This window comes from Anarhichas minor, unplaced genomic scaffold (genome assembly GCF_050575085.1).
Source record: "Anarhichas minor isolate MPS153535 unplaced genomic scaffold, ASM5057508v1 ptg000026l, whole genome shotgun sequence".
Lineage (NCBI taxonomy): Eukaryota > Metazoa > Chordata > Actinopteri > Perciformes > Anarhichadidae > Anarhichas > Anarhichas minor.
In genome coordinates, this window is record NW_027466472.1 from 1,771,981 (window position 1) to 1,785,078 (window position 13,098).

The 13,098-nt window shown below is 43.2% G+C and overlaps 1 protein-coding gene across 1 annotated transcript; it reads left to right on the forward strand.

Moving 5' to 3' along the window:
* The first annotated feature begins 1,249 nt into the window (after nt 1-1,249).
* meis3 (myeloid ecotropic viral integration site 3) lies at nt 1,250-10,843 on the forward strand. Its single transcript, XM_076100332.1, has 12 exons — nt 1,250-1,261; nt 5,150-5,289; nt 5,617-5,791; nt 5,885-5,935; nt 6,022-6,072; nt 6,259-6,408; nt 6,577-6,685; nt 7,119-7,264; nt 7,880-7,956; nt 8,931-8,989; nt 9,108-9,191; nt 10,609-10,843. The coding sequence occupies exons 1-12, from the start codon at nt 1,250-1,252 to the stop codon at nt 10,806-10,808; spliced, it is 1,254 nt and encodes a 417-aa protein (XP_075956447.1). The 3' UTR covers nt 10,809-10,843.
* The last annotated feature ends 2,255 nt before the right edge of the window (nt 10,844-13,098 follow it).

Genomic DNA, 13,098 nt, shown 5'->3' on the forward strand with positions numbered 1-13,098 from the left:
AAGAAATAAATATAGATGTAGAAATATAAATATAATATATAATATGTGTAGGGGATTACATATCTGCGTTGTGCCTCTTCTTATCACCTTAACCGCTAGAATGACAGTTAGCACGATTATTCTCCAGAGTTATCCCGGAGATGATAGCGCAGCTGCGGCAGCAGGGATAGGGAGAGAGTGGCGAAGGATGATGGAGGAGTGATATCAGCTCGGAGGAGAGCCGAGATAAAACGATCGAGGGGGTCTTCTTCTTCTTCTTCTCTGGCGTTTGTGTGTGTGATAAGGAGGAGGAGTAAAGGAGGAAGGGGAGGGAGGGGGGGCAAGAGACCCCGTCGCGTTTTGACCCTCCGAAACCTCCCCGCACACCACCGCCACCACTACCACCATCACCACTCCTCCTTCTTCTTCTCCTCTCCTCTTGAGACAGAAAACACCATCGCTCACTCCCAGCCGTGACATTTTGCAGCCCGTCGCCGTATGCTGCGCGGACAGCGAGCACAAGGAGCCAAAAAAGGAAGGGACGCTTTCCGTCTGCCGTCCACAGCACCGAGCATCCCCCCGACGTGCTTGCGAGCCGGAGCGAGAGGCGCACCAGGCGGAAGGCGAGGCGCTGCAGGAAACCGCTGCTTCTTTTCTCACCGGGGCTCTGGACTACACCGGACACGGCCCGAGCAGGACTGGATATTTACGTCTCGGTGGGACATTTTACACCATTTATTGGAGCCTTGTGTGTGTGTATCAGCCTGCTCAGCACCATCAGCCAGTAGCGTTTAATAGGCTGCGAGCTTTATTATAGCGTTTATTGGCGCTGAGTGTATTATAAACCATTACGCTCACATCGACAAAAGCGTATACAAGGATATTAACGTCCATAAAATCTCTCCAGTCACATCATAATGTTGTAATTTAAAACGCGATGGGCTCGGAGTAAACACACACACACACACACACACACACACACACACACACACACACACACACACACACACACACACACACACACACACACACGAAGCAGGTCTTCACTGTTTTCTACCCACAGCCTCATGTTTTTGTTGATTCCATATGGGAGGGTTTTGCATGGTGTTAATCGTGTTTACAATGTTAGTGTTATCAATTAAAATACAAATTTTTAAAAAATAAAAACATTTTTACTTTTATTTCCAGGGACAGAGGAAGGGAGCAAAGCTCGCTGGACTAACCGAGCAGCACATCACCATCTCCGGTGTAGGACTGGCTGTCGAGTCGCATGGAGAAGAGGGTAGGTCTGCTTTTTTTTTTTATATGAGAATGGTTTAGACCAGAGCCTAATGAGATACCAGATTTCATATCTGGCATGGAGACGAGGTAATTAGAAAAAGCATATTAATGGGAGTATATGGTTAGGAATCCTATTTGCACTGCTGGTTGGGTGTAGCAGTCAAAACACAAGGCCCAGTGGAAACAGACTACTGTAGGCTGTTAGCATGGACTTCATGTTTAGGGGAAAACAACAGGAAAGCGTGCTTTTTTTATAAAGTAAAAAAACTTAGAAATGTTCTTCAAATGTCTTTATGAGCTTTTTTATTGTGCTGCAAATAAATAACTTTAAACAGTCATAAACCCTAGCTCATGAGGTGAAATGCACTTCAATGAAAGTCCTGTGTGAGTTGTAATGCACATCAGCAATCTCATAAAGCGATTCATGAGGAACTGTTGATTCGGATCTAATATGTCATCCTCCCTTAAAAATAATTGTATTGTGCAATGTCAGTCAGGCGTTATAATGGCACATTAAGGGTTAGAGTGGTGTGTAGGTCATGCAGAGGAGAGGAGATGCAGCTCTGCAGCTTGGTAAGTAGGTGGTGTTTTTTTTTTGCTATAGTGATTCAAATGCATCGTGGTGCTGGAGAAACAGACAGACAGTGGCTGAGTGGAGGAGAGCAATTAGAGATAGAAAATCACTGCTGTATGAAAACAGAGCAGGAAGGAGAGGAGCACACACACACACTACTGTACAGCACACACGTAGCCTACTGTAAAACACACACACACACACACACACACACACACACACACACAGAGATAACCAACTCTGCTTTCCATCAAAAATGAAATAAAGAATCAAGTAACTTTCTGCTGTTATTAGTAATATAAATGTACTTTACTGGGTCATTTTTGCAGCCAAATGTTATGTACTGGATTTTGGATGAAATTTATTTTGTACAGTAACAACGCTGTATGATAAACAAAAGTCAAACAGGATGAAATTATAAGTAAATCAAATGGAGATCGGTCTGACGCATGTTTGGAAAAACGTTGGGAGAGAGTTTAAAAAGTTGTATTTTGTTGGCACCGTGTAGGAAAGTCCAGTTTGATTTAGTTTCGATTCATTTGCTTTAAATGCAGGAATCATTCATTTTAAACAATGTATCACAACTATAGGCATATTCAATATGCGTGATTACTTTGTATATGCATTGTGTTTATATCAGCTTAGTTCCGTTAGTTTGTTGTTGTTCTCAGTCGTGTTCATTAAAGTGCAGAAAGAGAACTACGACACTTAAAGTCAATTTAATTCACACTTTTGTTTTTCTGAATCTGCGCAGTGAGAAAACGAATGAGTTGGACTATGGATTGTTTGTTTTCTACAGGACTCTTTTTAAAGAGGCTTTAGTTTTATAATAGCCATTATTATAGAATAAAATGTAGTTGTTAACAAAGTTAAATAGACCCGTCCTAATTAATTGTGAAGGTTTATTGATTCAGTTAGACTTTTAGTCTGAAATATGAGACGATCTCTGCACCAAACTCCGTCTTCATTTTTTACTTTTCATTTTACAGAATATAACGTTTTAGTCCAATATAAATCCAGTGAAGCTAAATGATGTTACTTGAATGTGCCGAGAAGCCCAAAGACGCCTCGTAGGCCTTCAACAACTTCTCTGCGTCGGTTGAAATAAACAATTCAAACTTGTTGTCCTGCCATCTGATGGCTGTTTACCAGCTCCGTGACTTAAAAAAAAAAAAAGGGGAAATTCGCGGAATTTGTCATCTCGACTTGTGCGCTTTGATCCGCTTGACGCACAGAAACCCGATAGGAGCCGTGCGTAAAGAGAGACGCGCAATCCGATAGCGGTGATTGTGTTAATAGCCAGCGTCCATAAAAACTAGAAGGTGTCCCGGGCCAGGGCCTCAGAGCAGGTGCTTTCTGTGATCCCGGTGGCCATATGGGACTCTGGAATACAACAATTTGATAAGCCATTTAGTGGTTCCCAAAGTGGGGTCCGGAGACCTGCAGGGGTATTGCAGAGGGGTTTGCATGACGACAGTGCTTGCACATGAGGAGGATTTATTTATTTATATTTCATTACATTCACAGAGGTCAACATTGAGAGAATATGTGAGAATAACGGACCTTATGTTGGGGAGTGTCCAATATATATGGACACTTTTGGACACAAATCCTGTTCATTAGCCATTTTGAGCACTAAAAGTGCTAATAAGTATTTAAAAAATAGAAATATAGTTTAAATTACTGCAAATCTGAAAGAACAAAAATAAAGGAGTCACTGTCCCTGTTTTTGTCTGCAGTTACACACGTCTGTAGTAAATCACAACCTCTTGTCGAAGCCTCTTTGGGGAATGGTGTCCACAGAAAAACTAAACAGATAATAACTTTTATAGCTCGGTTAAAATAACACAGAAGTGAGAGGTGTCCAGGTCACCCAGCAGGTGCTGCCTGTCTGTGTGATCCCAGTGGCCCTTTGGGACCGCGGCCCTTTAATCCAGCAGAAAGAGAACAGAAGCAGATCTGCTGACCTGAGCGCCGCCGCCTCAGAGACATGTAGCTGCAGCGAAGCACAAATTAGCTCCGTAACACAGAGAAAAAGAGGGGGGGTGGGGGGGGGGGGGGGGGTAAACCAGGGAGGGAGACATGTATATTCATGATGCTATGTGTACAAGATGCTGTATCTCTGTATGTGTGTGTGTGTGTGTATGTGTGTGTGTGTGAGCCTGCCATATGTGTGTCTGACTCACTGTTAGAGTGTGTGTGTTAGCGGGCCCCCGGTGAGGCTGCCACAGCGGGTTATGAGGGACGTCTCAGCACGGCTCCTGTCTAGTCAGAGTCGAGGAGGGAGGAGACGATATTAGCAGCTACAGGCTCGCCGTCTTCCTCCGTGGATCTCACCCCTCTTTCTCTTCTCCTCCACGCTTCGCCTTCTAAGCAAGAGAGCTTTCCCTTCATGACGGAATGGGGATATTCAAGCACACACACACACACACACAAATGGATTGTACAGTACACAAAACTGCAGTGACATCTATCAATGTACACACACACACACACACACACACACACACATTCAGGGGGTAGTATATAGCTACATTACACCGTTGTAAATATTGACAGAATGATTTGAGTAAAAAGAAGTTCATCCTTTTTTTACTTTTGATTATTGATATGTGTATTGATATCCGTGTTTGTTGTGCTTGCAGTGATTGAAGCGTATTCCCATTACAACTCTACTGTAACTACAACTGACCGACACATATGCATGTAGTGTATACGAGCTGAAACAATTACAGATCAGTGGATAGAATAATGAATACAATTAATCAGAAACTATTTTAATAATCGTTTAAGGCATTCTTTTTTAAAACCAAAAATGCCCAAAATTCTCTGGTTCCTTCTTCTTGAGTGTGAATATTTGCTTATTTTCTTCGTTTTCTATGATAGAAAATTGAGTATTTTGGGGTTTTGGAAGGTTGGTCAGACAAAACAAGCAAATCAAATATGTCAACGTGGGTTTTGGAGCTACAGACTAAACGATTAATTAAGAATATAATAGTCAGATTAATCAGTGAGAATAAATGTTAGTTGCAGCCCGAATACACACGCGCACAGACACACACACACACACACACACAAAAACATGCAACACTAAGTTCTAACATTAACGGCAGAACAAAATGTGTTCAGCAGTTGGGACACAAACACTGCTGCAGATATAAAAGCGCATGCAGCCGATATCTGAGTGTGTTGGTCCAGTAAGCCGTGCCACTGAAGCGCCCTGACAGCTTAATAAAATCACAACGAGATTTGATGTCAGGCACAGATGTCGAACGTGTCTCATGTTTTCTGTCTTTCCGTCTAATTGTGTTTCAGTATGAAGAGCTGGTGCACTACTCGGGGTCGGAGGGCATGTCGTTGGGGGGGTACGGGGACGACGTCAGGTCGCTTCCTCCCCCACACTACGGACCCACCATCCCCGACTCCCTCAAACACCACAAAGACCAGATCTACGGGTAAGCGTGTGTGGGTTTGAAGCCCAGATGAGGTGGAGACAATGATTTATGCAGCCTGTTAGTGACATAGTTGTTTGAATTATATTTGCACGTTTGGCAGATTAACATACAGTCTATATCTGAGTACTGAATATCAAAATACATGTGAAGTGTTTACAGCTGCTGTGTGCTATAAAGTTTCACCTTCTGTAAATGTATCGTGTGTACACTGTGTCAACTGTTACTGTGTTTATGTATAGTATGTTAACTGTGTGTTTGTGTGTGTGTGTGTTTGTGTGTGTGTGTGTGTGTGTGTGTGTGTGTGTGTGTGTCTGTGTGTGCGTGCAGTCACCCACTGTTTCCACTGCTGGCCTTAGTGTTTGAAAAGTGCGAGCTCGCCACCTGCTCCCCTCGAGACCCCGCCTCCCTCTCAGCCACCTCCCACCTCCCCGGCATGACCAACCACAGCGACGTCTGCTCCTCTGAATCCTTCAACGAAGACATCGCTGCGTTTGCCAAGCAGGTGAGTGACGGCAGCGCGAGCCAATCGCAGAGCAGACGCCGACGAAAGCACGTTTTTCCAGATTTGTAATCATTCGTTAATTTTGTGCCGCAGATCCGATCAGAGAAGCCCATATTTTCTTCCAATCCCGAGCTCGACAACTTGGTATGATAATGAAAATATGAACCCGCTTTTAACCACACGTGCATTGTGGGAAATGCATTAAGTAATCCACATTCTCCTCTCCACAGATGATCCAGGCCATACAGGTTCTTCGCTTTCATTTACTGGAGCTGGAGAAGGTTGGTGGGAGAGAAGCATGTTTTTATTTGAACACTTTTGTGGGAATGTGTATATTGTTTTAGAAGAGACTTGAAAAATATGTGACCCTGCTCTTTAATGTTCAATGTTAACCACACTACTATACATTGTTTAGGCGATGATTAAGTAGTGGTGGTGCACTGATGAGTGTAAATCTGTTTCCGAAGGTGCACGACCTGTGCGATAACTTCTGCCATCGCTACATCACCTGTCTGAAGGGCAAAATGCCCACAGACCTCATCCTGGATGACCGGGAGGGCGGCTCCAAGTCTGACATGGAGGACTTCACCGGATCCTGCACCAGTCTGTCGGAGCAGGTGAGACATGTCGGATAGCAGGAAGTTAACAGTGTAGGAGAGACGCCAACGTTCACCCGTCCTGCTGCTGCTACTGGAGGCCTGAATAGTGTTGCGTGACCGTGCTGCATTCTCCATCTTCCCATGACTCCGCCTCCAACCTCCTCTCCATCTCTTCTCTTCCTGCAGAATGCATCATGGTTACGGGAGCCAGATGAATGTGCCACTACTCCCCTGGGAACGCCGGGCACCTGCGGCCTGCCTTCACACAGCACATTAGACAACTGTAGCGACCCAGGTACACACACACACACACACACACACACATGCACACACACGCACAAAATACTATTTGTGAGAAAACACTGCACTGTATTAAATATTAGGAAAAACACTTAAGTATTTAGTTCCTAACCATTTAAATGCATCTCATTTGCTAATCATTGTTGTTAATTAATTAATTTTTGCAGCAGAATTGATCATTATTGCAGTCAATTAAAGTGGAATTCATTTTAATGTGACTTTTTATTCAGTTTACACATAAGAAATCATTAAAGTTATTATTATTACTATTAGAGTGAATTTGCATAAGAAACTATAGAAGAAATTCTACAAAAAAAACACTTTTAGGCTCAAAAATGTTATGGCAAAAATATAAATAGAACATATCTGCTGATAAATATGACCTTGTATCATTCGTACCCTGAGACATGATGTGTGCATCCCTGCAGGCGATGGTCTGGACGGAGGAGGGGCCTCCCCCAGTACGGGGGACGACGACGACTCCGACAGAGACAGGAGGAACAACAAGAAGAGGGGCATCTTCCCCAAAGTGGCCACAAACATCATGAGGGCGTGGCTCTTCCAGCACCTGTCGGTGAGATCAAAGTGAACTTATTACACGGGGAAATATTAAATTTGCACAATAATTAAAACCATCCCGGAGAGCCCGTCATGAACAAAGAAAGCTGGTGTCCAGCGCTGCATGAGAGACTAATTACTGAAAGAGAAGATTTAGTGCGAGGCGAAACATCGCTGACGAGAACAGACAGAGAGCTGAACCGAGCGCCTAATGGAGGTCAATTAAATGAAATGAAAAAATCAAAGGATTAAGTGATTATGTGAATATGCTCGCTATTGAATAGCTGTGCAAGCGATAGAAATGGAGTGAGTAATTGTTGGCGAGGCAATTATCTACTAAATGAGGCAGGTCAAATGTTACTTCACGCCAATTATATTATATTACAGTATGTGTGTGTGTGAGAGATAAATACAGAGAGAGATTGAGGGCTTACTGGGGTTGAAACTGTGAGTGCAGATGTGAAATTCGGATGGAAGGTTGTCAGATTTCTCTCACGCGCATTGTTCTATTGTAGATTCAAACATTACGTCTCTAGTAGCCTCGATGTTCTTCTCTCGTTGATGAAGAAAGCTTCACTTGTGTGGCGTGTTGTGATTTCTCCTGACCCTCGCTCTGCGTGTCCTCTCCCAGCACCCGTACCCGTCCGAGGAGCAGAAGAAGCAGCTGTCTCTGGACACAGGACTGACCATCTTACAGGTCAACAACTGGTCAGTGCACTCTCAATCAATACACTAATTCCAGCTCCGTGGCTTATCAATAATCAGTTAAGCTGTCATGTTTGAATGTATAGCGTCAACTTTCAATTTAACTGGCTGTACATCAATAACGTAGCGGTGCGATAGTGTGGCGAAGAAACCAACATTGTCTATATTTTACAAGTCATATTTTTCTGCTTAGTAACTCCTCATCGTGACCAATTTGTGCAAATAAATGTCAGTTAAACGAAAGGTTGTGATTTTACGAGACTTTTAGAGAAGACTGTAATTCACTTTATCAGAGAAAGGCTCGTGACCGAGGAAGAAATGTCCTGCTAAGCATTTTTTCCCCTCGAAACTGCGGCAGAGTAAAATCCACTTGCTGTATGTTCATAAAACAGAACAGTAAAGTCAATATCCAATAATCAGATGGTTTACTGCCCCCATTCGCTCCCCAGGCGCACATGTATCTGCGCTGGCAAAACACACGCACATACACGGCGCATTTCCATGCAGCTGATCAATTCTTCTTCTTTCGTAATGTTCAATTTCGTTAGCCCAGATATTGACACGGAAACACATACGAAACCCAATTATGAAGTATGCGTTACATGTTAAATAATAGATATTGTAATTTGATAACGTACTTGTTTTTATTTGCACCCCTGCTGCAGCACACACACACACACACACACACACACACACACACACACACACACACACACACACACACACACACACACACACACACACACAGAGGGTGACCCGTTCGATACAGATCAATCAATTATCACAGGGCGATCAATACCATCTCTGCCATAACGTTGATTTACTCAGCCCTCTGAAAGGGTTAAGTGGTTGTAAAATGGAAAAGGTTAATAGCCTCCCGGTCAGCTTTTTTCTTCATTAATGGGTGGCCTCCTCCGTCTCTCTCTCTCTCTCTCTCTCTCTCTCCCTCTGTTTTTATGTCTCTCTCCCTCATGCAGGTTCATCAACGCCAGGAGGAGAATAGTTCAGCCGATGATTGACCAGTCGAATCGCTCAGGTCGGTGTTTATAAGTCAGTCATCTGGTCGGTCGCTCAGTAAACAACTCTGTGCATATACGAGTGTGTGTGTGTGTGTGTTGTATATTCTGTGTCTGACGGTGTGTGTTGTCTCACAGGTCAGGGTGGTCCTTACAGCCCAGAGGGAGCAGCTCTCGGGGGCTACGGCTTAGACGGACAGGCCCACCTTGGGCTCCGAGCAGGTACAGTAGTCTGGAGGGGAAATACTGCTCGCTCTCACATACTGACTGCAGAGTGCAAAATAAATTAGGCTGAATATAATATTTATTTACTGTCAACAAAGTCACTGAAAAACAAAAGAAATGTATGCTACTAACAAGTGTGTATCAAAAGCCTGATATTATCCTCTGAGCTCTTATCATGTTCTATAAACTAATAAGAGCACATCGATGAGCCACACTGTTGCACTCGATCACATGTTCCCTCGTCACCATGAACACACACACTAATTCATTTTGACTCAATCCCACACACACCGTCCTGCTGCTGGAAAAACTCACTAGAGCGTCGAATGTGGATTAATCCGCCGCTGAAAATAGTCCCCAACAAACACACCGTTTCTTCCTGTTTGAGTGATTTTTTTTTTTAAATATTAAACTATATATTTATTTATTAGAGATTTACCTCAGCAGTAGGAACAAATGGGCAGAAGACTATCACACTGCTAGTTTTGGTCTTTGGTCTCATAGAATTTGCTGATAATAAGAAAAATACAGAATATCAGCTGCCTAATCTTTAAGTCCACTTAAGGAAGTAAAGAGTATATTACCAAAACAAAATAAAAATGAATAAGTCCTTAAGTAGACAGAGTTGAACGGAGTCATTTTAAATAGAATATATATGTTTATACTCTCTGCCTAATCCTCACTGTGCCTTTTCATTAAATACTAAGAATATGAATATTTATAAGCACAAGTGAAGGGTGATGTCGGTCATTATTTAGTGATGCGTTAGCGGTGGTTTCTGTACAAACCCCTACGCAGCCTCACACAACTCCCCTATCAATGTTTGCTGTAATATGAACATGAATGCGACTGATTTAAACCGTGTTTACGTCCTGATGCTGGAGAAGGCAGCGTTGTGTGGAAAGTTGTGGACTGAACCTTTAGAAGAACAATCTGTGCTTTAAATGTGAAAAAAAAAAGGTTCCAACGAAAAAACCACAACAAAAGCCTGGAAGCTCTCAGACAAGTCTTTTAGTTACACAAAACACTGGACAATAAATGAATCTAATCTAAGGATATTAATGTTTTCTGGTGTACATGTGGGTCAGTCATTACAAATTCATGCTGTGCAGCGAAACATTGTTCAAAACCCACAAAGCTTTATTATGAAAGTACCAAATACATCTGTGTAAATTTTTAATGTTTAACATGATACGATCAGGAACAAGCTGAATGTGTCAGTATGTCAGTGTGGAATAAGATGATTTTAACAAAGTGAAAGCTACTTAGGGAGAAACAAAGGCAGAAAACTGGTTAAAGTAGCAGGATTTAGTATTTTAAATACTGCGCATTGTTTATTCACTTTAATGGATTTAACAAATGTCCCACGTTACACTCAAACTGTAAACTTGTCCTCTGTGTGTCTCCCCCCCAGGTCTCCAGGGGATGTCTTCCCTGCAGGGCGACTACCCCGGCGCTCTACTGTCCCAACCGGGCTACCCTCCGCACCCAGGTCCCTCCCTCCACCCCTACCCGGGCCCACACCCCCACCCCGCCATGCTGCTCCACCCGCCGCCACACGCACACCCCGCAGAGCCGCTCCTCGCCCAGGGATTGGACATACACGCACACTAGTTGTGGGGGGGAAGGGGGGAGTCGGAGTGTGTGTGTGTGTGTGTGTGTCTGTGTGTGTGTGAGGGAAAATTACTGTATGAATGTGTGTGTGTGAGTGCGCGGTGAGATATGTATGTGTGTGTGCTGCTGTGTATGTGTAATGACGCATACTGAACACTATTTAAAGAAAAAAGAAAAAAAAGACACATTGCCCCGAAAGTTTACATTCCCCACTGAAAGACACTGACCTCAATATGTAGCTGTTCCACTCAAACACACACACACACACACACACACACACACACTCACACACACACTCACACACACACACACGCACACTGTCTAGACCCACAGGTTTAAGCCATACCTCTTTCAGAGTAGAAGTGCTTCCTCCTCTCCAAATGTCTCCACTGTGTCCTGTGGGTGAGACACATGCTTTAAACTACACTTCCCATCATGCCTGCTGAACCACAGGAAGACAGCACATGGACGTTACTGGATGGGACTTTGATCCTGTGAACACGCCTTCTTCGCTACTCCCTGTCTTCCTGCACACGCCAACTGTCAAAGAAACACACACACTCGCACACACACACACACTTTACTTAAAGCTGATTTTTTTCTTATTCTATTTTTATATTTATGTGTGCCACTGCAGGCCGATTTAAATATTAGTGGTCTTCCTCAGCATGAACTAAACACTATGAATGACTTCCAGTCTGCCTCGCTCTCGTACCACTGACCTCCTTAAGACACCAGCAGGTGTCCGTTACCTTAAGATCTTTCCTACACGCACACACACCAACATACACAACACAATACACTGAAAGCCATTTCCACACACACACACACACACACACACACACACACACACACACACACACACAATTTTCTGTAAGCATTTCTAGTCCATTTTGTGTGCGTGTCACAGCGGTGTGTGTGAGAGGAGCTGCAGCCAAAGGACTCTCTAAACATTCGGCTCCCTCTCCGCTCTGCTCGGACTGCTGAAACGTTTCTGAATGATGATGGGAAATATACAGTTAAAGTATTAAAATGTTTTTTTTTGTAAAAACGCGTCACTGGCTGTCTGTTTGTGTGTGTTGTCTGATTCTACCCGCGGACAGTTTTTTGCTTTGTGCAGGAGGGGGACGGGTTTTAAGTTTCTGACTGAAAATGCAGGTTTTATTATTAAATGAAGTCCGCGCTGTGCATACATTTACTTTATTAATGAGTGTGCAGTTGATTAAAAAAGAAAAATTGCAGATTTTGGTTAGACGGCTCCAGGTAAATCTTGTGAGTTAAAGAATTAAATAAGAAGTAAAAAAGTTACTTTTGATTAGCAACTCGTCAGCAAAATCATTTCATTTCAGGATGTACTTTAGCATTTAGCATTGTTGGCTATTTAGTTATAGCTAGTCAAGCCATTTATTGTGTCTTGCATGTACAAGTACTACTAACTTATGTATACCTATGAACTCCCACATAGGAATGAATTTCTTTGTAAGAAGATTAGTATGAAGTTTATACTGTTTATATAGTATTTAGTGTGGATTTTGGACACAGCCAATGTCTAGGATCTCTGAAAGTCAGTTTGATCCAAAAACAACTCAATAATTTCATTTAATGTGCAAAATGTTCCTCATTTTGGAGCAATTATTTTTCCAAAATTCATATGCTCTGTTTGAAGGTCTCAGGTGCCTTCTTTCACTCTTCTATACCTTCTACTTCTATGTGCAATCTGGTGATCTTGCTTTATGACGTTCCATACCACTAAGGAATATTTAGACTCCTCCATGAGAAGTTTAAACACATTAAATAAACCACAATAAAAGCCACTCACCTCTACATGGCCTTTCCTTGACAAATAGTGTAATCTCCTTCCTTTTTTTTCTAACCATAAGTCACGTCACTGCTTCCCATCCTCTGAGAGACTCTGACAGAGGCCTCAGGCTGCAGCTGCAGTGATCTGTCACGCAGGCAGGATTATCACATTTCCAGTTCCTTCTCCTTATTTATCACCTAAACTTAAAGTAAGGAGAATATCATATGTCAACACGTACAAACACTCAAAGCGAAAACAACCCTCCTAACTTTTCCCTCCACGTCCTATCCATAACCTTCACCTCCTCTCTGATGTACATCCTTTTGGACATCAAACATCCATCCCTGATTTCACCCTGCAGTCACCCACAGCACCCCAAACACACAACAAACACTGATCACCCCCCCCCCCCCCCCCCCACCCTGCCCCCATTCGGCCCGGAGCGGGAGGGCGGGGTCAGGGGCCAGAGTTCATAAAGAGGTCAACAGG

What these genes read in the sequence shown, in the direction of transcription:
- meis3 (XM_076100332.1), top strand. An exon ending in TCGCTGCGTTTGCCAAGCAG is followed by an intron (nt 5,792 to 5,884) that starts GTGAGTGACGGC and finishes TTTGTGCCGCAG; the next exon opens with ATCCGATCAGAGAAGCCCAT. An exon ending in CCACCTTGGGCTCCGAGCAG is followed by an intron (nt 9,192 to 10,608) that starts GTACAGTAGTCT and finishes TCTCCCCCCCAG; the next exon opens with GTCTCCAGGGGATGTCTTCC.